This window comes from Chenopodium quinoa, unplaced genomic scaffold (assembly GCF_001683475.1).
Source record: "Chenopodium quinoa cultivar QQ74 unplaced genomic scaffold, ASM168347v1, whole genome shotgun sequence".
Lineage (NCBI taxonomy): Eukaryota > Viridiplantae > Streptophyta > Magnoliopsida > Caryophyllales > Amaranthaceae > Chenopodium > Chenopodium quinoa.
The window spans coordinates 66661-91498 of NW_018742271.1; the positions used below are offsets into that span (position 1 = coordinate 66661).

Sequence of the window (24838 nt, forward strand, 5' to 3'; positions counted from 1 at the left end):
GTACATTAGCGTGGCGCATAAGCTCGGGGTAAAGACATTTAAGGATCTCAACATCATCTTGTTCAAGGCTTTGATATTCAACATTTGTAAAAGGGATTTCATCAAAACTTACATTGTTGAGTTTGGATGGAAAATAAGCATATTCGTTGTCATCGAATATTTCATCAAAATCGTGTGTAGTAATATAGGAATCCTCTTGCTTATTAGCAGTAGTAGTATACACGAACAAAGACTGCTGATCCTCTTGTTGGCAATGCCTTCCATCGATGAGAATATCAAGCACAAACAAAAGTCCGGGATAAGCATCAATATTCCTATGATAACGGAAGCAAGACTTCAAATAGTCCGAAACGTTTCGAGAAATTAACTCTTTTGATTTAGGGCCAATATAATCTTGGATTTCCGAGATTACTTGTTTTGCCAATTCAGAAAAATCACCTCTGTGAATGGCGTAAACTTTGAAATAGACGAGTTTCCTAAGCAGATTTTGATCATATGATTTGAGATTTAGGAGGAATAGCCCTTGATTATACAAGAAAGATGGAGGGAACTCATGGGGAAGGAAGACTCGAAAGAGTTTAACATTATCTAGCTTTGCTTCATGCAGCATCATGTTTATGTTTATGGAGAACCTACTAAACCAAATACAAATATCAAATATTATGATCAAGTATGATTGTTTAAAGCTATGAATAGCTAGTATATTTAATTTGTTCTAAGCTAAACCTTGGGCAGTACGCTAACAACTCCTATGTTTCAGAGGATAATAGTAATAGATAGATTTAGGAATTAAAAAATATTGCCAATAAAACTTTCCATAACTTTTACTAATAATTTGTACGTGTTTAATACGGAGTAGGATAATAATGGATAGATTTGGAAAATAGGCGAAAACGATATCCTAAAAGTTACTATATTAAAAAAATCAATATTTGGAAGATTACGCTTAGTATTTCCTACGCTGTATAATATTAGCATAACCAAATTAGATAGATTAATAATTCTACCATATTTAAAAAATCAATATTCACAAAGCATTTTTTTTTTTTTTTTTTGGATAATATTGATTTATAAATTAAAGCATGTTAGTTTGAAGGTAACTTTTCACTCGGCCGACCCACCCCTATTACCGAAACCACCCCTCTCCCTTCCCTACCATTTGAATCACCCTCATGTATGAGGCATTTGAGAAGGATACAGTAAAGTATCTTCAGGTGAGACTTTGTTGTCATTGTTTACATTATAGCCTATAATCTACATGTATAAGCTTCCGTTATAGTTGATATGTTTGTTGCTGCATCAAAGCTGCCCATTTATTGATCGAGTAGTCGCTTCGCTTGATGACTATCATTCTTGCCAAGAAATAACTGCTATAATTGATAATACAATCATTTTGCACGTGATATGTGAGGAGTATCCAGTTTGGCAATATCATTCGCTCTGTACTTTGCTAATTTTTTTATTTGGGAACCCTTTGGCTGACTAGATTTAGAAACTTATATATTTTATTTTCAATTGGAGCCGTCAAAGGATTTTGTAGGGAATTTAGGCTTGTTTGGTTGAGTTTCTGGCTGGTATGTGTTAAGGTTGCCCAAATCAATATATGATGTTTGCTTAACAAACTTAGATGTTGGTACCAGTGAGTCCCAATATTAGAAAGCCCATTTGATTTATAAGATTAGGAAATTGATCCAGGGAAAACTTTTGTATACACCCGGTTTTCAGTAATTTACTGTATATCGGGTACACTTTTGTCAGATTTAGTGTCACTTTTGTCAAATTTAGTGTCACTTTTGTCAAATTTATCAATGAAACATAAATAACTTTTATATATGTCAGGGTAACTTTTGTGCGTTTTAGGTGTAACTTTTGCACATTTTATTGTCACTTTATAACGAATGTTCAGTAGTTACTGAATATCCGTTTTATTTAAAAGTTTGTCTTGATCCAGTGAGACCCACTCCTACAAAGCCCGGGAATTTTTCTAATTATACTTTATCAAGGATGATAACAATGACTATCTCATCACCCACATTCATCAGCATTGTCGCTATTGCCTCCTCTTCTCCCCTAGTTGCCGCTTCCTGTACCCAGCATTTCCATACTTGACCCTGCTTGCTCTCTTTCTCCCGCCAATAATCGCCACTGTGCATTGCAATAAGAACTACCATGATTGATGGAAAGGTGCATAAACTTTTATTCATTTCAGTCTGTATCAATAATCGTTTTCACCACAAAATATCTAGGTCTGGAACTTACGTAGGAAAAAGCCAAAGAGCAACTTACCAGTGGTTCATGATCAGGACAAAAAGGTGATGTTAAGAGGGGGAGGGGGGCTGAGGGGAGGGTGATTGATTTTAAAGGAGTATAGAAGAGAAAGAAGTATTATAGAAGGAGGGTGGAAAGATATATTAATGGGGGGAAGATTTTGAGGAGAAAGGTGAGAGCGATGAAAGGTGAATTGCCCCGGGGGGGGGGATGAGGAGAGTGAAGATTGCTTTGGAGGTGCAATAGGAGAGAAAGAAGTGTATGAAAAGAGGAAGGTGATGGAGGAGTTGGAGGAGAAAGAGGAGAGAAACAAGCTTCCTTGGAACAAAGGTGTTCGAATCACTAAATACCTACAATACAAAATACACAGAAAAATTAGAATCTCAAATTTCCAAAAATGACATTAACTCAAATAATTCATCAAAATTTACATGACCCAAAAATCAAAATACCATCAATCATTATATTTATGAAATTATATGAAACAAATCCATAAAACTAATAAAATTTAATCAACGCTTATTGTTTAAAGAAGAAATTGAATCATATCAATCATTACAAATCTACAAAACCTATAAATTACCTTTCTGAGAAGCTTGAATTTGATAGAACTGACAGTAGTGGAGTGTAGAGACTTTCATCTCTACCAGCTAAACCCACTTTTCTCTCAACACTCAATTGCAGTCTTCAGAAGAAAGAACTTTGATTGGATAAAAGCCAAGCACAGTACCTGGCAGACTCAATGCAACTTGTGCACCATCTGCAACACCACAAAACAAGTTGATTTGTAAAACAAGTCTTGATTTTAAGCTTAATTAAGGTTGTGATCAATGCTTTAACCTCATATTTGAACTCAACAAAAGCGGAAAGAAGCACATAATTTGGGTCACCACAAACACGACAATCAACCACCTTATAAAGAATACAACACTTTTAAGAACTAATCATAGAACTCAACAAAAAAACACTAAGAAAAACTATTACTCCTAGAATTAATCAACAAATTCAAAAGCAAATAGGGCCAATTGTTGATAGTATTGGTCAATGAAATCAAATACCTGCCCATAGTTGATGAAAAGACCGGCAAACTTCTCTTCAGTCACTTATAAATTAAAACCCAGCCTTATTTAAATCACATTCACCGCTGAAAACATAAAAAACTAACAGCCCATAACACTTCCAATATAGCAGGACCCAAACAATCCTAACCTCTAAACTTTGGTATTATATGCTTATCATATAATAGACAAGTAAAGATCATGCAAAAATTACAAAAATGTAAGGATTATGCAGAAATTATAAAATCGAATCTTAAAAAAAAATTCTGATAAAGAAGCGTTTACCTTAGCATATGTGCATTACTGTATATATGACGTGAATTGGAGTGATCAAAGGTGAATAGATCATCACCTGTCCAACAACAACAAGAACAATTTTGCCCTTTAAAATTAAAGTATAACCTTGAACAACAAAAGAATCAAGGTCACTCTACAAACAATCAATGAAAATAAATATTAGCAATGGAATAAATGCATGTTAAATGACAAATTTTCTCTCCAATTAGTCAAGAATTACATGTAGTCCACTAACCCCACTTTTTTCTTTGTTGAATTGTTATTGGTCTATGCCATCAATCATAAAAGGATGGAGTGATAGTTATCAATTTAATTATTAGTCATTAATTACCTTTCCTCAACCATACTTACACAACATCAGATTCTAGATTCAATAACCTTTCACATCAACTACACTCTCTACACTAAACAAATCCAATTTTTAAACTCAATACCAGTGTATGGAAAAGCACGATTAAGGCATGGAGGCGTGCTAGGAACTGACATAGCTTACAGCACTAACAGCGGCAGCAAATAAAAAGAAAATGATGATTATATTGATAAGATGAGAATTACAGCAAATCAGATAATTTTACTTTCGAGAGATGGAATCTCTCCTGAGTATGAGCTTTCAAGAGTTTCACTCTCTCTCAATGACAAAGCACACAATATTCAGCATGTCCTCTTCCCTCCTAATGAGACCTATTTATAGAAAATCCCTCCTAACAAACCTCTAACTTATTCCCCAAGTTACTACTAATAGACTATGACTAGCATACCCTTCCCCTAAATACTGATTCCTTGCAAAGCTCTAGGCAATTGGGATAGAGCGCTTTTTTGTTTTTTAAATTAGGAGGCACACACGACTCTGAGATTCATATCAAAAAATTTATTTGAGTTATTACATAGTGCACCTCACTTCAATGAGGTGCAATTAAGCGCAACAGGACCCCATCACCTTAGTGTGCATTGAGGTTCCTTATACATCGCTCAATACCTAAAACTTAGTGTTCAGTGAAAAAGTAAAACCCCCCTCCATCCCCATCCCCATACCAACACCTATGATCTCCTCCCATCAACCAACCCTTTTTCTCTTTGATACACTCCTACTCCCCAAAACGGCCTATCTCTCCCCACCTTCATCGTGGCCTCTTAGCTTCCTCTTTTTTCACTCTCTTCTCTACTAGAATCTACCATTCATCTCTCTCCTCTTTCTCCTCCAACTCCTCCATCACCTTCCTCTTTTCATGCACTTCTTTCTCTCCTATTGCACCTCCAAAGCAATCTTCACTCTCCTCATCCCCCCCCCCGGGGCAATTCACCTTTCATCGCTCTCACCTTTCTCCTCAAAATCTTCCCCCCATTAATATATCTTTCCACCCTCCTTCTATAATACTTCTTTCTCTTCTATACTCCTTTAAAATCAATCACCCTCCCCTCAGCCCCCCTCCCCCTCTTAACATCACCTTTTTGTCCTGATCATGAACCACTGGTAAGTTGCTCTTTGGCTTTTTCCTACGTAAGTTCCAGACCTAGATATTTTGTGGTGAAAACGATTATTGATACAGACTGAAATGAATAAAAGTTTATGCACCTTTCCATCAATCATGGTAGTGCTTATTGCAATGCACAGTGGCGATTATTGGCGGGAGAAAGAGAGCAAGCAAGGTCAAGCATGGAAATGCTGGGTAGAGGAAGCGGCAACTAGGGGAGAAGAGGAGGCAATAGCGACAATGCTGATGGTTGTGGGTGATGAGATAGTCATTGTTATCATCCTTGATAAAGTATAATTAGAAAAATTCCCGGGCTTTGTAGGAGTGGGTCTCACTGGATCAAGACAAACTTTTAAATAAAACGGATATTCAGTAAATTACTGAACATTCGTTATAAAGTGACAATAAAATGTGCAAAAGTTACACCTAAAACGCACAAAAGTTACCCTGACATATATAAAAGTTATTTATGCTTCATTGATAAATTTGACAAAAGTGACACTAAATTTGACAAAAGTGACACTAAATCTGACAAAAGTGTACCCGATGTACAGTAAATTACTGAAAACCGGGTGTATACAAAAGTTTTCCCTGGATCAATTTCCTAATCTTATAAATCAAATGGGCTTTCTAATATTGGGACTCACTGGTACCAACATCTAAGTTTGTTAAGCAAACATCATATATTGATTTGGGCAACCTTAACACATACCAGCCAGAAACTCAACCAAACAAGCCTAAATTCCCTACAAAATCCTTTGACGGCTCCAATTGAAAATAAAATATATAAGTTTCTAAATCTAGTCAGCCAAAGGGTTCCCAAATAAAAAAATTAGCAAAGTACAGAGCGAATGATATTGCCAAACTGGATACTCCTCACATATCACGTGCAAAATGATTGTATTATCAATTATAGCAGTTATTTCTTGGCAAGAATGATAGTCATCAAGCGAAGCGACTACTCGATCAATAAATGGGCAGCTTTGATGCAGCAACAAACATATCAACTATAACGGAAGCTTATACATGTAGATTATAGGCTATAATGTAAACAATGACAACAAAGTCTCACCTGAAGATACTTTACTGTATCCTTCTCAAATGCCTCATACATGAGGGTGATTCAAATGGTAGGGAAGGGAGAGGGGTGGTTTCGGTAATAGGGGTGGGTCGGCCGAGTGAAAAGTTTTGAAGCTTTAATTTATAAATCAATATTATCCAAAACCCAAAAAAAAAAAAAAAAAAAAAAAAATGATTTGTGGATATTGATTTTTTAAATATGGTAGAATTATAAATCTATCTAATTTGGTTATGCTATTATTATACAGTGTAGGAAATACTAAGCGTAATCTTCCAAATATTGATTTTTTTAATATAGTAACTTTTAGGATATCGTTTCCGCCTATTTTCCAAATCTATCCATTATTATCCTACTCCGTATTAAACACGTACAAATTATTAGTAAAAGTTATGGAAAGTTTTATTGGCAATATTTTTTAATTCCTAAATCTATCTATTACTATTATCCTCTGAAACATAGGAGTTGTTAGCGTACTGCCCAAGGTTTAGCTTAGAATAAATTAAATATACTAGCTATTCATAGCTTTAAACAATCATACTTGATCATAATATTTGATATTTGTATTTGGTTTAGTAGGTTCTCCATAAACATAAACATGATGCTGCATGAAGCAAAGCTAGATAATGTTAAACTCTTTCGAGTCTTCCTTCCCCATGAGTTCCCTCCATCTTTCTTGTATAATCAAGGGCTATTCCTCCTAAATCTCAAATCATATGATCAAAATCTGCTTAGGAAACTCGTCTATTTCAAAGTTTACGCCATTCACAGAGGTGATTTTTCTGAATTGGCAAAACAAGTAATCTCGGAAATCCAAGATTATATTGGCCCTAAATCAAAAGAGTTAATTTCTCGAAACGTTTCGGACTATTTGAAGTCTTGCTTCCGTTATCATAGGAATATTGATGCTTATCCCGGACTTTTGTTTGTGCTTGATATTCTCATCGATGGAAGGCATTGCCAACAAGAGGATCAGCAGTCTTTGTTCGTGTATACTACTACTGCTAATAAGCAAGAGGATTCCTATATTACTACACACGATTTTGATGAAATATTCGATGACAACGAATATGCTTATTTTCCATCCAAACTCAACAATGTAAGTTTTGATGAAATCCCTTTTACAAATGTTGAATATCAAAGCCTTGAACAAGATGATGTTGAGATCCTTAAATGTCTTTACCCCGAGCTTATGCGCCACGCTAATGTACAATATTCCGAGATTATATTACCGTGGGTGTTTAGGAAGCAAAAACAAACCGTTGAATGGATTCATACAAAAGATTTCGGTAATGATACTATTTGCTCCATTTGTCTTGACAACTTGTCATCGGAAAATGCAATAAGCTTGTCTCGTTGCAACCACGTATTTCATCGCGACTGCATTTTCAGATGGCTTCCCGGAAAACACAAGTGTCCCTATTGTCGATCTAGTATGCTAGTAGATATAAGATACTAATATTCTTTATTTCATTAGTTTATGTATGAGTATTGTTTCTTAATGCCCCAAAATCAGTGGACTTAGTTGTTAGTCGTTATTATCTAGTGCCTTAGTGGAAGATTATTTTCCTAAATAAAAGTAGTATCCTAGGTCTAAGAAGTTACCAGCAGTTTTAATGGAGTATTATGTGGGCCATGTTCACCCACTTAGCATAATCATTTCCTATTTTGTTGTTATAGTATTTAATGGCTAGTATTTAATTGAAAATTATTGAAGTATGGCAGAACACTCTGAAAATTCAATTGAGTAAATTGCTTAATTTACAACAAATATGTAATGATTATGTGTGTGTGTGTTTTTTTTTTCTTTTTTTATTTTATTTCAACATCAGCTGTACAATTACAACAAGATGATGTAAAAATAAACCTAGTATCACAAAATAAGCATTGATTCACGAAGAATAACAAGAAAAATCCTATGAAATTACCATGCATCAGTCTACAGACTCTACACTTGCCTCAAAACAGTGATGATAAGCAGAAATAGATTAAAATAAAAATAAAACTAGTTTTGTGCCCGTGCGATGCCCGAGTTGTTTATTGAATTTTAAGATAAATTTTTAATCTATATGTCAAATTTTAAAATATATCATTGATACAAAATTAGTTAGGAATTGATGTGTTTTTGTGATGATTTAAACTATATAGTAGGCATGTAATGACTAATAATAATAATAACATTGGTGTAAAACATTTCTTGACCCGTAACCTAAAATAATGACCCTGCCCGAAATGACTCGTGACCCGACCCGATTTACAGGTCTACGCACAGTAATTAGATTATATTAGATTGTAAAGTATAATGTTTTAATTGATTATATAATATACTATAAATAATGGATGTGGTGCATTTTGAGCTAAATCCTTCGCTCAAAAAAAAAAATACTATGATACAAAAAATAAATTTATATGATAATTTATGAGTGTTATAATTTTTTTTAATAAAATTATAATTTAATTTGTACATATGAAATATTGGTATTTTATCGAAAATAAAACTCTAAATTAACAATTTTATCCTAAAATTCTATCCAAATTTGATTGAAAGTAGAATTCTAAATTAATTTTTTTATCCTACAAATTGAATTCTATATAACTCTATCCTACGTGGCGCGACACTTGGCGAAAAATTAGAACGCCAAGTGTCACTATCTCGTCGTCTGGCTAAAAGTTTAGCTTTATATATTAGTTATATGATAAAAAAAAAACAACATGCAAGTATACAATAACATGTACTTATTTCATAATAACATATACATAAATTAAAATAGTGAGAAATTAACATCAAAATAACATAACTCCAGCAGTAACATAGAAATTGTGGGGTGACAGAGCTATTATTTTCAGTATCATAGAAGAACATAATATTATTTGACAGCATAAATGCATAATATCCCAGGTTTAAAATTAAAATTGTTAAAATAACCCCCAAATTTAAAGTTTCAAATTATTTTTAAAAAGACCCCTTGATTCATTTACTAAATTTTTTTAGAAATATTCAATTATCATTCCACCAAAAAAAAAAAAAAAAAAAAAAAAACCATAAAAATTATTTTTAGTAAATATAATATTTAGTTTTCCAATAAACTCCATTTAAATAATAGGAATATTTAACAAATTATATTCATTCAAGTCCAACAATGCGTTAATGTATGTGTTGCACGTTAAAAAAATAATAAAAAGAAATATGCACACAAATTCCCAAAATCTAACTAGATTGTTTTGTATAAGTGAAGCATACAAAATTTTACTTTAATTTATTTTCTTATTTGTTTTATATCTCTCGCATTTGTTATAATAGTAACAATTTTAATTAGGGTCTGTTCTCATAGACTGAACTCAGCTGAACTGAAATGAAATGAAATAAAATGAATATTTTATAAGAGAAGAAAATTAGGAGGTGAATTGAAAATAAACATATGAGAACAGGCCCTTAGTCTACACCAACAATTTTGTTTAAATAAAATAAGTTTGGAGAAAATAAGTCAAATTATTAATGTTTAAGGCTTTGAGACTTTGAGTGAATGGATTAGGATAGGTGCTAGTTGGGCCGATAGAGGGAAATAAAAGCACATTTATTTTGTGGCGTGCTGACTTCCGTAAAATGGGCCGGCCTTTACAAATTTGGGCCTTTACAAATTTAGTAACTACTTGTATTTTATGCACTATTTCACCCTTCTAAGATTTTTTTTACTAAGATGCTTATGAAGTAGCAATAATAGCAAGCAACTAAGCATACACTTTCATTCTAATGGCAACTTTAATCAATTTCAGGAGCAGGAATATTTGGCCATCTCTCAGATTCATCACTAGGAAGAAAAGGCTCATTAACCATTATATGTCTATTAAATGGAATCCTCGGTTGCTTGACCGCCTTCTCTCCAAATTACGCCTTCTACACCCTCCTCCGCTTCCTAAGTGGCCTAGGCACGGGTGGTGTAGGCATGTGTGCCTTTGTCCTCGCCACTGAACCCATTGGACCAACTAAACGCGGTGTTGCTGGTATGTCTACCTTCTATTTCTTCTCCGCAGGCATTGCACTTCTCTCAGGAATCGCCTATGTATTCCAATCTTGGCGATCTCTACTACATTGCATCGTCGATACCTTCAATAGTCTTCATAGCAATCGTTGTTCCTTTCCTCTCGGAATCACCTAGGTGGTACCTTGTACGTGGTAAGACAAAGGATGCAATGAATGTCATGCGACATATGGCATTGTCTAACGGTAGGATAATACCACAAAACGTCGAGCTTATCCTAGATGATGATGCTAATAACAATAGCAACAAAGACGACGACACATTACTTGATGAAGAAGAAGCAAAAGAGGTAATAACAAAGGGCTCTTTACTAGACGTCCTTAAGTTACCAACCACAAGAGTACGCCTTTTATTAGCTATTATGATCAATTTTTGTTGTGCAATTGTATATTATGGACTTAGTCTAAATGTTGTCAATCTAGACACCAACCTCTACATCAACGTACTACTAAACGCAATTTTTGAACTACCTTCTTACACAATAACCGCGATAATGGCTGATAAGTTCGGAAGGAAGCCAGTAACAATAAGTACAATGTGGTTTAGTGGGGTGTTTTGTTTGTTAGGGAGCATAATAAAGAGCTACGGAATATGGAAGAATTTACAAATGTTATGTGGAATATTGGGAATTTTCGGTATGGCCGGAACTTATAATCTAATGTTTGTTTATACGATGGAGATGTTCCCTACGGTGGTTAGGAATACGGCCTTAGGATGTACAACACAAGCGTCTCAAACCGGAGCGATTTTAGCACCACTTGTGGTGATGATGGGAAGTACATTGCCCTTTGCCGTGTTCTCTGTATGTGGAATTGTTGGTGGTTTACTTGTGTTTTGTTTGCCTGAAACTTTGAATCGGCCTTTGTATGATACAATGGCTGGTTTGGAGGAAGGTGAAGCTATTTTGAGCTATACATAAAAGAGTTTTAGTCCCTTTATTTGTTTCCTCTTCTTTAGTTCAATGTCACCTTTTTATTTTGGGTAATGGTAGATTTATATACTTATCAATACATTATAACAATACAATATATTTAACGCAATAGAAGTATATAATAGTATAATGCAACTCATATATATGCATGATTAAATCACACACTAATTAGTGTTTTAACCTTTATTTTATCTTAGAATAATAACTTCTATCTTCTTATATGCAGTTCTAAGAGTTGTATGTATCATTTTCCTTATAATTTTTGTGGGACTGATTTGGTCAATCGGTGATATGCCTAAGAGGAGTAGAAATGTAGAATAGAATCCTTAATATCTACTTGTTGACAATGTCAATCATAGCGTTTCAATTTTCAAAGTTGCAAGTTGCAATTTGATTAATTTGTGTATGTACTCAATTCTAGTCCATACTTGATAATTGTAGATTGCTTCATAATAAATTGACTGACAGAGTACGAGTAGTTCATTGCTTGTTTATTGGATTTTGTTTATGTGCCATTGATTTTCCTTTCATTTTCAAGGTAAATTGAAGGATGAATATTTAAACTCATTAAATGCAATTACGGAGTAGTTTATAGAAGTTATCATTCAAATGAAGTTTAACTTGGCGATAAGTCAATATTTTGCGTTTTCTAAAAAAAATTCAATATTTTGGTCTTAATTGGATCAATTCTCAATTAATTAATATGATTTACTCAAATTTTGAGTTATTTTTGGCTTATGCAGTCATTACATATTTACATTTATATAACTATGTGTTGTATGCTCCTTCAAAAAAAAAAAAAAAAAAAAAAAAAAAAAAAAAAAAAAAAAAAAAAAAACTATGTGTTGTATCTTGTATGACTAGTATCCAAAATTCTGTACAAATTTGATCAAGAATCATGCAATTTGTAAATTTCTAGCCCCATTAATTATTCTAATTAAAAGCAACCATCATAATTCCATTAAAGTTGTAGTTTAGGGATTTATAACAAAATAATAATGGGAAAGATGGAATTATGACTACAATCTCCACAAAAAAAAAAAAAAAAAAAAATTATAGGACGTCATAAAACAAAATTCAACTCCACCAATCACCAATTCACCATACACTTTCTTTGGGACCAAATCTCTATATAACTACACTATTTACATGGCCCTCCTAAAGATTCGGTTCCAATTATTCACAAGGAGCAAAATCATCACTCTTTTTCTATCGTTTTCAAGCTACTCTTCCATGTTCCAACTATGTCCTTTATATATAAAAAGTCAATCACAAGTTTTTAACCCTAAATCACTCATTAATAAAGTATCACACAAAGAATGGGGAGGCCATATTTAAGTTGAGATTTGTTAGGGTGCAAATTGCCACATCCAATCACTCTCAAGTTAGGTTTGAATTCAGGATTTACTTTTTTTATTTGAATTTGAAATTTTTGTTGATTTACTATTACTATTATTATTTATCGGTGATGAATAATTGAGAGCAATTTGATTTGGAATACAATCATCATTGAAGTAAATTAGCAAAATTTGGAATACATTTTGAATCTTGGACAAATTATCCTTTTTTTTTTTTTAATAATAACTTTGTTGGTGTTAATATTACTCTTTTTTCCTTCTTCAATATTATACTCGTCTTTAAATTTTAAACTTGCCAAAGAGCAAATTTAATTTGTGAAGCAATGGCTAGTAAGAGCAACACCAATGTGTCCATATATGAGCAAATTGGGCAACCGATTGTACCTTATAACTTTATAAGATATAACCGGTTGTGTTGACATATACGGAGTATATAATTTTCAACACACCGTGGGATAATTAACTTTCCTCAAATAAGCAAAGAAAACTGCTTGACATATTCACAAATGGAAGGAGAACAGTAGCTGCTATTCATCCAGCAAATTCACTTAATTACAGATCTCACAAGGTAATTAAAATACAAAGCGGATGATTACGATCAAAACATGAAAGGAGCTGCAGAGAAGGCTGGGAACACCATCGGAAGAGGTTCTCGGCTGTTAAACATGCAATAAATGAAATACGTTAGATGAAAATAATATCCACGATACCAAAATACAAAGTACGGAGTACTATTTAACTTAGCTTGTACTCGCTCTGTTCCTAATGATAGTGAGTAGACAACACTATTATATTATAAGTTATTTCAAATAAATATTAGACTCGTTACTTTCAATAGAATTACGTAGCATAATGTATCATATAGTCATATTACATCAAGTGATACCTTTCATCATCATTTAGAAATAAGAAAACACTAGTATGGTTATATGGTACAAGGTATATAAAATTAGTGCTCGTTATTAGGAGATTAATTAGTAGCATTACTTTATTTTAACCTTCATATATCCGTCTTTATCATTCTAGACATTTTCTTATACATAACAAAGTTAAGGCTGCTAATAATTTATTGGTGCAATTATTTGATTAGATAAGGATAAAAAAAAATTACTAAATTCTATTGTTTTGCTACTAAATTCAATTGCTTTGCTAACCTACCTTGTTTGACTAATTAGACATCCCAACTTTCCCTTTGTATAGTACTAAAGCATATATGTCAATGATTTCAAGGTGTTGCAGTTTTGAGAAAAGAAGAACCAAATATTTTCGTTTATCCATGTAACTTAAAAAAATATCTACAAGTATGATATAAACTTTAATGGACAACTTGATGGACCTTTTAACAATCTTTATCACTTAAAAAATGGAAATAAAATTTGCATAAAAAAAAAAAAAAAAAAAAAAATCAATCCCATGCTGCATGATTTAATACTTTATTATTTATGTTTACAAACTTTATCACTAATTATATGTTAAAAAAAATCATCAATCTCATGATGCATGATTTGATACTTTATTATTTATATTTGATGCTGAATCTTGTGACATGTAAGTGTTATGTATGAAGTATATGAACTGGCAACAAGAAAAAGTCTACTAAATTAAATTACAAATTTTAATCAATAATTAACTCCTTTGTGAACATCAAAGACGGATTATTGCTTGCAAATATGTCAACATCAAAAGTTTGGTTACGTGAAAAGGAGATTAGAATTACATGAGAAGAAACAAGTCAACAAATCAAAGCGAGGTATTTTTTTAATGTCAACAAAATACATTGAATTATTGTTGAATCATATGCAATAGGTGTATATTTATGATTTTAACATGATGACTCAATGCCTTTGATTTATCCTTTATTATATTTCCATCCAATTATTTGGATCATACTCCTTATTAATTAGTGAGTATGAATGATTTTATTCTTGGAGAATTTAAATCATTATTTTGACTAGTTCAAATGACAAAATGGCATTGAGTCATTTTCTAGACTAGAGAAGTATATAATCTATCTAATCTTTAACTCTATATATAGAAGTATATAAATTCTAGTCTAGAGCAAAAGGTTGGAATCAAGAGTAGATTATAGTTTCAAGGGCTTTAATCACACCATAAATCCGTAATATAAGTATTTAAATAATTAAAAAAAAAAAGGCTATTTATAAAAAGATTTGTTGAAAATATTACAACATACGGAGTATTGGTTGAGTGAAAGGGTGAAGGTTTACCAATTGGTTGTTGGTGTAGTGGTGATTGGGATTACACTTGGTAGGGAAGACTTGTGTTCAATTCCCCGCATCATTAATTGGGAGGGGAATGAAACCTAACTATCCATAATTGATCCTCAAATCCGAATTGGCTCAAAGGGTAAATTGGGCGGAAAAAAAAATAGTGAAGGTTTAAATCTTAATCACACTGTTCCTTATTTTTATCAACGACCAAATGTGTATCAAATCATAAATATTGTGACATGTCAATGTAATCTGATCCACATATGAATGACAAACTAACTAGAATTTGCATATCCAAACAGCTGATTGAATCCAACTGTCATACCATATCCAATACAAGGAGTATCTACACAAATTTCCATTATTAGCATTAAAAACAAACAAGTATTTGGAATTACCACCCCAAGGTCAAACCTTCTCCACTTACTTCCAAAATGTATCCACCAAAAAGCTAACAAAGGCGCACTATATAAAAGTTGATAGATTCTATTTTCAGGACTATTTTTTTCCACATTTTAATCGTGCTAAAATAAACCTAGCAAGAATACTAGTTTTTGGACATAATAAGTGATGTAACACAAAATTTGAGCTCTTATTTTGATTCACAATAAAAGGAGATTAAGATTTTAAGAGATTTTTAGTCTTTGATACATGGTTATAGCTTGTGACTTAATATTAAGAAATTAATATAATATGTATTATATAAGAAAAGTCTCATACTAATATATACTCGTATGATAATGCATAAAGCCAGTTTGTGCATAACTGGTAACATATGTGGTTTTCTATGAAATCATATACGGAGTACATATATCTATTATCATTACTTACACTTACGGAGTATTTTTTTATTTGCACAAACCAAACATATAAGAGTACTTCTTAATTTTTTGAAAGAATTTTTTATTCTTTTTAAAAACCTTGAAATGACATGAACATCACCAATAATTTAATTGATTAGTACATAATTGTTTTCATATTAATGTTGCCTCGTGATAAGTGGTTTGCCTATCTTCTCTCACTATAGTAGTTTTCTTAACTTATAGTTCTTGTATTATTAGAAGTTATCGTTTTTTCCAACTTGGCGATAGATGGAGAAATAATTCAATTATGATGTGAGAGGTTCTTAATTTCAACAACAATACGACAAAGTGATTAGGTAGTAAGTTTTTAACTACAAATATATGTACACATACACAATTAGGTACTAAATTGAGTAGCTACATACCTTTTTTACAAAAAGATAGTTAACACTCACAATTTTTATGAACCAAATAACTTCCGCAATTTATGTTGATCATGGATTTATGTATGTGATCAAAGTACACTTCGTGTGTTACCACTTACCATTATAGGTCACATGTAATGTAATCCAATTTTTAACAACAATTTGTTGAAATAGAACTCGTTCTAACCCTTATGACACAAAAATGATGCAACAATTTGAGAACAGAAAGCGATTTATTAACTTATAACATGCATATATTTTGTCCGTTAGCATTGACCATATTTGCTAACTCCTAAGATCAGATAAAATTTCAATTCAAAATCAAGTGAACTTCAACGAATTAAAATATTTAATTTAAAATTAAATGAGAACACTAGTAAAAGAATAGGTTTAAAAAACTTATTCATTTTACTCCAAGTAAAGACATACAAATGTAAATATTAATTACAGTTATTATTTATTTAGTTTTTTAAAATTTGTGACGATAAAAATATTTTTTTTTTCATTACAAAAATAATTAAAAATTTTAAAATTATTACTAATAATAATTTTTTTTTTTAAAGGAAGGGGTTAAGGATCCATACCCAAAATTATCATAGGAGCGAGAACGAGCATTGACCTCGACCGAGGACGAACCACACCGCTTGGAAGTCCTCGGAGACGCCGGTTTCCGGTTAACCGGCTTTTGCAAAGTCACCGAGACGGCGGATTCCTCCGATATAGGAAAAAGGGATGGCTTCCAATCGGCCGAGGAGCTCCTAGTAGGGGCTCGTTTACGACGTCGGTTAACAAGGGAGCGTGTCTCCTCCGTCCTCGGGGTCGGAGGAGACGTAGGCTCCTCTTCATCATTAGAAGAAGAAGAAGGGTTTATCATGGTGCAACAAGTTACACATTCAAAGAGAAACCTCATCTTCTTTTTTAGTCTTTTTTTGTGTTTGTTTAGTTGAAGAGGAGGAAAAAAAATGAAGCGGTGGATGAAGTTATATATTGTGAATGTTTAGGAAGATTTCATTAATGTTGGTAAATCTTGGTGATCACCTTGATTATGAAGTTATGATTGTATGAAAGATTGTGAATTTTTTGAGGATTTTTGATTTGCTTTAATAATAGATCAGATTTTTATTTTTTTAAGTGGATATTACTTTTCTTTTCTTTTATTTTTTACAAATAAAAGAAATGTAAAGTGTGTGTTGTAGGATTGGTTCCAATTTGCTATCAAGAAAATGACGTGTTATAATATTAAATGATATAGGGCCTGCTTGGAAAAAAAATTTAAAACTAATTTTCTTGATGGAGCAAACTTAATTATTGGGACAAATTTTTAATAAAACAAATTTGACAATTTAGATTATGATAAATAGTGTTCATTAGATACAAAGATACCTTCAAAAAATCCCCTCAAAAAAAAAAAAAAAAAAAAAAAAAAAAAAATTTACCTTAAAACAACCAAAGTAATGGTGATATTCCGTTTAAATTAAAAGTGTCATATTTTTATAAAATAATGTGACATAGCTCTCATGATAATAGAAATGTACGTTTCATCCATTTTTTATTTAATTAGCTGTAACGTGTTAAATTTCACCCTTGTTAGACCATTGCATAGTTCCAACCTTTTTTATATTTCTAAAATTGTAGATAAGTAAAAAGTATAAAAGAAATTAAAAGAAAAAAACAAATAATATTATGAAAATACTTCATTTAAAGTGAGATGAATGTAACAAAACCTCACATGATTATATTTTGTCTAACACGTAATTTTACAAAGGTGGTCAATAGAAAAATAATGTAAATAGTTTTAATATCTATATGTTGCAGGTAAAAGAGAACGAACTAAGAATGTTTATATTATAAAGGTGATCGTGTAATACTCTTTATCATTATTATCCCCTTATATATAATCTCTTAATTTACAATCTAAAAATCATAATGTACCATAATTTAATCAAGCTTTAGCTACCTCATATTTGGTTAATAGTTAGATTAGTTACTTATTTATTTGTTTGTTTTTGCTAAGCCTTTGAGTTGAATTGGTTACTTGCTTAGCGTTGATTCAAGTCTCTTAGGATTCAATCGACCCTTAGGGCCTGTTCTCATTGACTGAACTCAGCTGAACTAAAATGAACTGAACTGAACTGAATTGAGTTGAACTGAACTGAACTGAATTGAGTTGAACTGAACTGAACTGAACTGAAATGAATATTTTATAAGAGAAGGAAATTAGGAGCTGAACTAACTGAACTGAACTGAGCTGAACTAAACTGAACTAAACTGAACTGAGCTGAACTGAGCTGAACTGAACTGAACTGAACTAAATTTCAACGTAAGAGAATAGACCCTTTACTTACCCGACTACATAGTAGTAATTGTTAAGTACTCCTTATCAATCTTTAGTATACCCGGTATAATAAATGCTAAAGTGTTTGGAATATTGGTAAATTTTAAATTTATCATTAAACTTAATTAAGGATTTATCTTAAAATTTGAGTATATTCCTTGTATGACTAAGGGCCTGTTTTCATTGACTGAACTCAACTGAACTTAACTGAACTGATCTGAATTGAGCTGAACTGAACTGAGCTGAACTGAGCTGAACTGAACTGAATATTTTATAAGAGAAGAAAATTAGGAGCTGAACTGAACTGAACTGAACTGAGCTAAACTGAGCTGAACTGAAATGAATTTCAACGTAAGAGAACAGGCCCTAAGTCAAAACATGATAAAATGAAATAGTACGGAGGTTATAGAGTAACTTGGAGGATATGGCAATGCTTTGGAAGAAAGCTGTTTTACTTGGAATTAGTTGTTAGTTTGTTACTTGTTAGGTGTTGTAGAAATGCGGACAGGATGGAATCATGGAATCTCTGGCCTATTGACAATAATAATTGTGGTATTGGTTATATGAAATTAACAACTAACTTCATGCTATTATTGTTATATTAGTAAGTTCCGTATTTATCTAATATTGTTATTTGTTACATACTTCTTCGTTGCAAATTAGGTAACACCTTTCATTTAGGCATGTTTTACAACGTCGTACAATTGAACCGATTGGAGCTGAACTGAACTGAGTAGAACTTAAATGAATATTTTATGAGTGAAGGAAAATAGGAACTGAACTGAACTGAACTAATTGGAGCTTAATTGAACTGAAATTAAGCTGCGGTGAACAGGCCCTAAATACTAAATTTTTAATTATGTATAAGCAAAAATTATAAACATTTGATGTGATATTTTAAAAATAGATGCTAAGACGAATTGAATCTAATAAGACCTCACCCCACATATTTATTTTATACCGCTAAATTACAAAATCAAGTCAAAGTAAGTTATGTGAATAATGCACAAAGTCAAAATGTATTGAATTAAAAGAAACGAAAGAAGTACAAAATAATTTTATCTCATGTAAGTGATCGTTTTATTATATTTCGTAATATAGTCATTCGGCTATATTCTAAAGAACGCGTATATAAATTATCTTTAAATCTTCAAATGGTATACATACTCTTTAATATATTTAGGATGAAAGACAATATTATGTATTAATTAGTAAGAGACGAAAAATATGTTGAGACTAATCCAATGGCATATTAAACAAAAATACTTGATTTTATATAATTGTTAAAAAAAAAATGATGTCAAAGTTGATTCGCCACATTAATATGACTTGATTCGTCACGTCGATTTACAAATTGCTAACTCATATAACAAATACTTATTGTTAGAAATATATAATTGAAACCAACATTAAATAGGCGTTGTTAAGTAGATTTATCAGTCACCTAGCTAAATAGTTGTAATGCCTTCATAACAAGGGAACAATAACGAATTTTCTTTTGATTTGTTTTTTTGGTTGATTGTTGCATTTAACCTTCAAAATTAATAAAAGTAAATGATATTTAATTTAACATGAACGTGAAATGCTACATGTGAATAGTTCTTTAGTTCCATTCAAGATATTATTTGTGGACAACAAGAATACCATATTCACTAGGTTATAAATTGGACAAGAAAATGCCGTGTTAAATAGGGAAATAAATGGGTGTAATTACTCTCCAGAACAATAGTATCCAGGTTTTATGTCAACTTAAATTAGCTTGATTCCTATTGTGTTTGTTCTTTTGAAAGTGACTTGAATGAATTTCTACTAATTAACGAATTAATTAAATTCTTTGTTTTCATGTCCCTCCAGGTGTGGATGATCGATGGAGCATTCACAAACATGTGCGAGCTCACACATTGCACACATTGCATACTCCTAGCTAGATACAATCGGGTGCACCTACGACTTTTATAGTTCTATGTGCGATTAAATTTATGTGCAACACGTTGTGTCAGTTCTGTGTCGTTTAGGTTTCTACTTTCTAGCCTTCTCTTTCTCATATAGTAATTGTATGTAGATAAGTTCACTTCAAGGATTATAAGCTCATATGGGTTGTGTTTGATTCAACTTGTATTAACATATAAGCTCATAGTATATTTGATAAAATTAAGTTGAGGTGAATAAAATTAAGTTTAGAGTTTAATTCATGTATTAAGTGCAAACAAAAATAACTTAAATTAAACAAAGTATTGTATGAGGAGATATGGGCACAGGGCCGACAGCGTATGAAAGCAGGCCCGACCCTTAGGATGTGCAGGGTGAGTAACTGCACAGGGCCCAAAAGTTAATAGGGCCTCATATCAATTTAAGAATATAAAAAATAAGCTAGCATTATTATTGAGAATCTCTTGTAGGTAGCTCAATGGTCAGATGCTGGAGAATATTTACAAGTGGTTCAAGATTCGATGACTCTTGTGAGCTTCACTCTTTATTTTAATTTTTTTGGGTGACAAAATTATAAATTAGATGGGGGCCCATTTATTTTTAATCGCACAGGGCCTCCGTATACTTTGGGACGGCCCTATATGAAAGATCGATATGTTATCTGGATACGGATCCCCAATAACTAGCAAACATGTCAGCAGACATCCACAAAGCAGATATGTCGGCTTATCAGTGATCGACATGTGGCAGCAGCGATTTGACATGTGGCGCAAGGTACTTTGCATGTCATGCAGCCGTTTGTCATCTGGAAGGGTTATTAATAATCAAGCTTAATCTCATAATCAAGGTAGTATTTATTACACTATCTCTCTCTCTCTCTCACACACACACACACACTTTCTCTCTCTTCTTATATTCTTAAACACTTTATGACTTTGTCATCGGAATGGTTACCTCCGGATCTACCCCGGGGTTAGTTAATCTATGTTCTTTGTGTAGGTTCTCATCTGGACGATAGGGGCCTAACGGATTTCAGGTTCGGGCTTTGGATCTCAGAATCGGGTTATTGAATCCTGACAGAAACAAGTATAAAGCTAAAGATTATCTAATACTTGTATAAGCTTTGGTATAATTATTATATACTCGCATTCTCTTAAAAGAGATCTTGTTAATTACTCCGTATACAACAGTGTGTCTTCGACCTATCTTTTCACTACTCCTTCCGTCCCTAAATTACATTCCTCTTTGAAAATTTACACGGGAATTAAGGAGGAAAGAATAAGACAAATAACAATAATTAGATAATGCAATGGGAAGTACAAAGATAGATTAGTTATTACTCATGGCATGTCATCAACCCTTTGCAAAAAATAAAGGACCAATCACATGCTCTTAATTGAAAATTTTTAACCAATCATATTCATTGTAATTTGGCACAAGGATTATGAGTGAGATTAGGTAAGAATGAGTGAGAAAGCATTAAATATAAAACAGAAAAAGAGAGTTGATTTACTAAAAAAAACTTATCAAAAATAGTAAGGAGGAATGTAATTTTGGAATACCAAAAATAGAAAGGAGGAATGTAATTTAGGGACGGAGGGAGTAGTTAATAAAAGAGTAGATGTTATTATTCTAAAAATCGTACACATGCCCAATTTGGTTAATACTAAAAATAGTAATACGTAGTACATGAAGTAACATGTTTGTCAAATACATTTTAATAGTGCATGTTTATTTATCTTACACGAATGGAAGGCCAGCACAAAGATAGGAGCAACGTGGTACACACTCACCTAAGCCTAACTGTCACTTTAACCTCTCATTCATATTTTTGATAGTTTAGCGATACATAATTGCCTTCCCGACAAGGCAGCAACAGAAAATAATTAGCTATATATGCAAGTACCTAAAACTGTTAGATATTTTGGAGGACTAGTCGACTGTCGACAGGACTAATCGACATGGAGTACTACCTCCATTTTATATTATGTGTAACAAACGTCTTCATACAGACTTCTATATAAAATTTGTTCAGTTCCTTACTCTAACAAGTAAGCAAATTGACATTACCTTCTTTTCTTACTAACAGGGCAAGGGCATTCGATGCATCTGATTCAATTCCCGGTCCGCCCGCTCTTTCACAACCGAGGAGTACACATCGATGAGCTTAAGTAAGCGTTTTTGACTACGTTGATGCAACGAACTCTTTCTATTCCACGAGCAGACACCGGTCGAGACTAGTCTCCTACGTCAGTGGGAGATCGGATATCGGACCCGCTTCCAATCCGGAATCTCGGTAAGTGTTAAATACATAAAAGAAAGATAGAAATGCTTGTGATGAGGATATATATAGAGAGAGAAATGACACTTAAATTAAAAAGGAAATACATGTTGCATGTAATGTGTAGCGTACTAGCATCCGATTCTTTGTAAATGTTACACATAATATGAAAAGGATGTAGTATATTTATGACAAATTTGTAAATAGTTACACAAACCAGTTACATGATTATAATATCTATCAAGATATTATACAATTTATGTTTGCTTGTCTGATCCGTATTCAAATATAGGGGTGTCCATTCGAACTTTGGATTGGACTAAAGCCTAGTCCAATCCAATCCGAAATATATTTGGACTCTCATTTTATAGTCCAAATCCAAATCCAAAGTTTTCAAAATCCAATCCGATCCAATCCAAATTAAAATTTCATAGTCCGAATCCAGTCCGATCCAATCGGAATTAATAATAAAAAAAAAATTTCTAAGAAATGATTTAGGGTTTCTAGTATATAGTAATGAGGGGATTTGGCAGATTTGGGCTATTGGGTTTGGGCTTACTAATTTTATATGGATTGAAGTTTATTATTATTTTTTTTAATTTTATATATATATATATATATATATATATATATATATATATATATATATTCGGACTATTTGGACTGGATTGGACTTTTTGAACTTAAAAAATTTGAGTCCAAATCCAATCCGAATTTCAAAATTTTTGAGTCCAAATCCAATCCAAATTTAAAAAAGTCCAATCCAAATAGCTTATTTGGATTGGATTGGATTGGATTTTGGACTGGAGTCCGAATAATGGACACCCCTATTCAAATATATATACTTCCTTTGTTTCAAATAATTGACACTAGTTTTTAAGGCACACAAATCAAGGTACATATTTAACCATTAATACGTAGTATATGATATACCAAGTAATCTAATATAATATATATATATATAAAGGGGAGTTTTTTCCCGAGTTGTTAGAGAGTCACGTAAGATCTAATTTTCTCAGCGCGCCATGTAGGATTATAAATCTTAGTAGTAGCCAATTAAATAAGAGATTATTAATTTCTTTTAGAATTAAATAATTTAAATGTCATGTAAGCAAAATTGACGAAGAGGTTTTTAAGTTTAAATTAATTAAATATTATATATTATCTTTTAATATTAGGAATTTTATCTAAATATATAACAAATTTTAGGCTCATAAATACAAAAAAAAAAACATTATTTAAAAAAAATCAAACAAATCGTGCATCGCACGGGCTTCATCTAGTCTAATATATATGGGAGTTTTTTCCCGAATTTTTAAAGAGCTTTAATTTTCTTAACGCGCCACATAGGATTATAAATATTAATTGTACCTAATAAAATAAGAGATTATTAATTTATTTTAAAATTAAATAATCCAAATGACGTATAAGAAAAATTATCGAATGAGATTTTTTTTTAGTTTAAATTAATTAAATATAAAATATTATCTTTTAATATTATGAATTTTATGTAAATATATAACAAATTTTAGCACATACATAGAAAAAATATTATATATATATTTTTTAAAAAATTCAATCAAACCGTGCATCGCACGAGCTTCATTTAGTACTTTAATATTTTTCAATTTAAAAAAAAAAAAGGTAATACAATAATAAGAAAACAAAATTTTGATATTATAAGGATTGTTAACATTGTACTAATTTTTTTTTTTTGACGCAACATTCTACTAATTTAGCATACTTTACATGATATCATTGATATTTTATTTTTTTATTAGTGTGTATATATATATAGGTGGTCACAACACATATATAAGGCAGGCTGTATATATAATCACTAGAATGATCACATAGATTTTAGATTGCTATCTTTGATAATGAGGACATTTTCGATCCTTTATCATTCTAGGGTGGATATTGTGTATTTATTGTAAACCCCTTATCTATTTATACGTAACTACACGTATCATATATGCACAAGCAAATAAGTGATGGTGGGATACTTGGGATTCAATAACTCATGCTTCTGTTCCATCAAAAAAATTGATTTCTCGAGGAGGTGTGTAGAAGAACCCTTAAATAGTTGATAGCTACAATTCTCAACTTATTTGTCCATAATCCATATAATCTTAGTCCTCCTTTCTATAAGTAGAACCTATGGAGGGTTGGAATTACACCCTTTGTACCTATTTGTTTGTCTCATTGGCGTCACACCAATTTTGATTTTTGTAGTTACATCCTTTTTTATTTATGTAATGCAAAATTTTGTGTATTATTAATATGTGATTAAGATTGGTTAATACTTCTTCCGTTCTCTTTTACTTGCAAC

The 24838-nt window shown here is 31.9% G+C and overlaps 1 protein-coding gene, 1 long non-coding RNA gene and 1 pseudogene across 2 annotated transcripts; 1 reads left to right on the forward strand and 2 right to left on the reverse strand.

Moving 5' to 3' along the window:
• Positions 1-2576: 2576 nt before the first annotated feature.
• Positions 2577-5187, reverse strand: LOC110684310. Its single transcript, XR_002503756.1, has 3 exons — positions 3612-5187; positions 2852-3028; positions 2577-2618 (listed from the first exon to the last, which is right to left on the reverse strand). It is a non-coding gene; the product is annotated as an uncharacterized LOC110684310 (long non-coding RNA).
• A 22-nt stretch (positions 5188-5209) lies between these two features.
• On the forward strand, positions 5210-11146 carry LOC110684175 (annotated as a pseudogene).
• Positions 11147-12958: 1812 nt separating this feature from the next.
• On the reverse strand, positions 12959-17092 carry LOC110684317. Its single transcript, XM_021860759.1, has 2 exons — positions 16546-17092; positions 12959-13158 (listed from the first exon to the last, which is right to left on the reverse strand). Exons 1-2 carry the CDS (start codon positions 16869-16871, stop codon positions 13101-13103), a joined length of 384 nt encoding a protein of 127 aa, XP_021716451.1. The 5' UTR covers positions 16872-17092; the 3' UTR covers positions 12959-13100.
• Positions 17093-24838: the final 7746 nt, after the last annotated feature.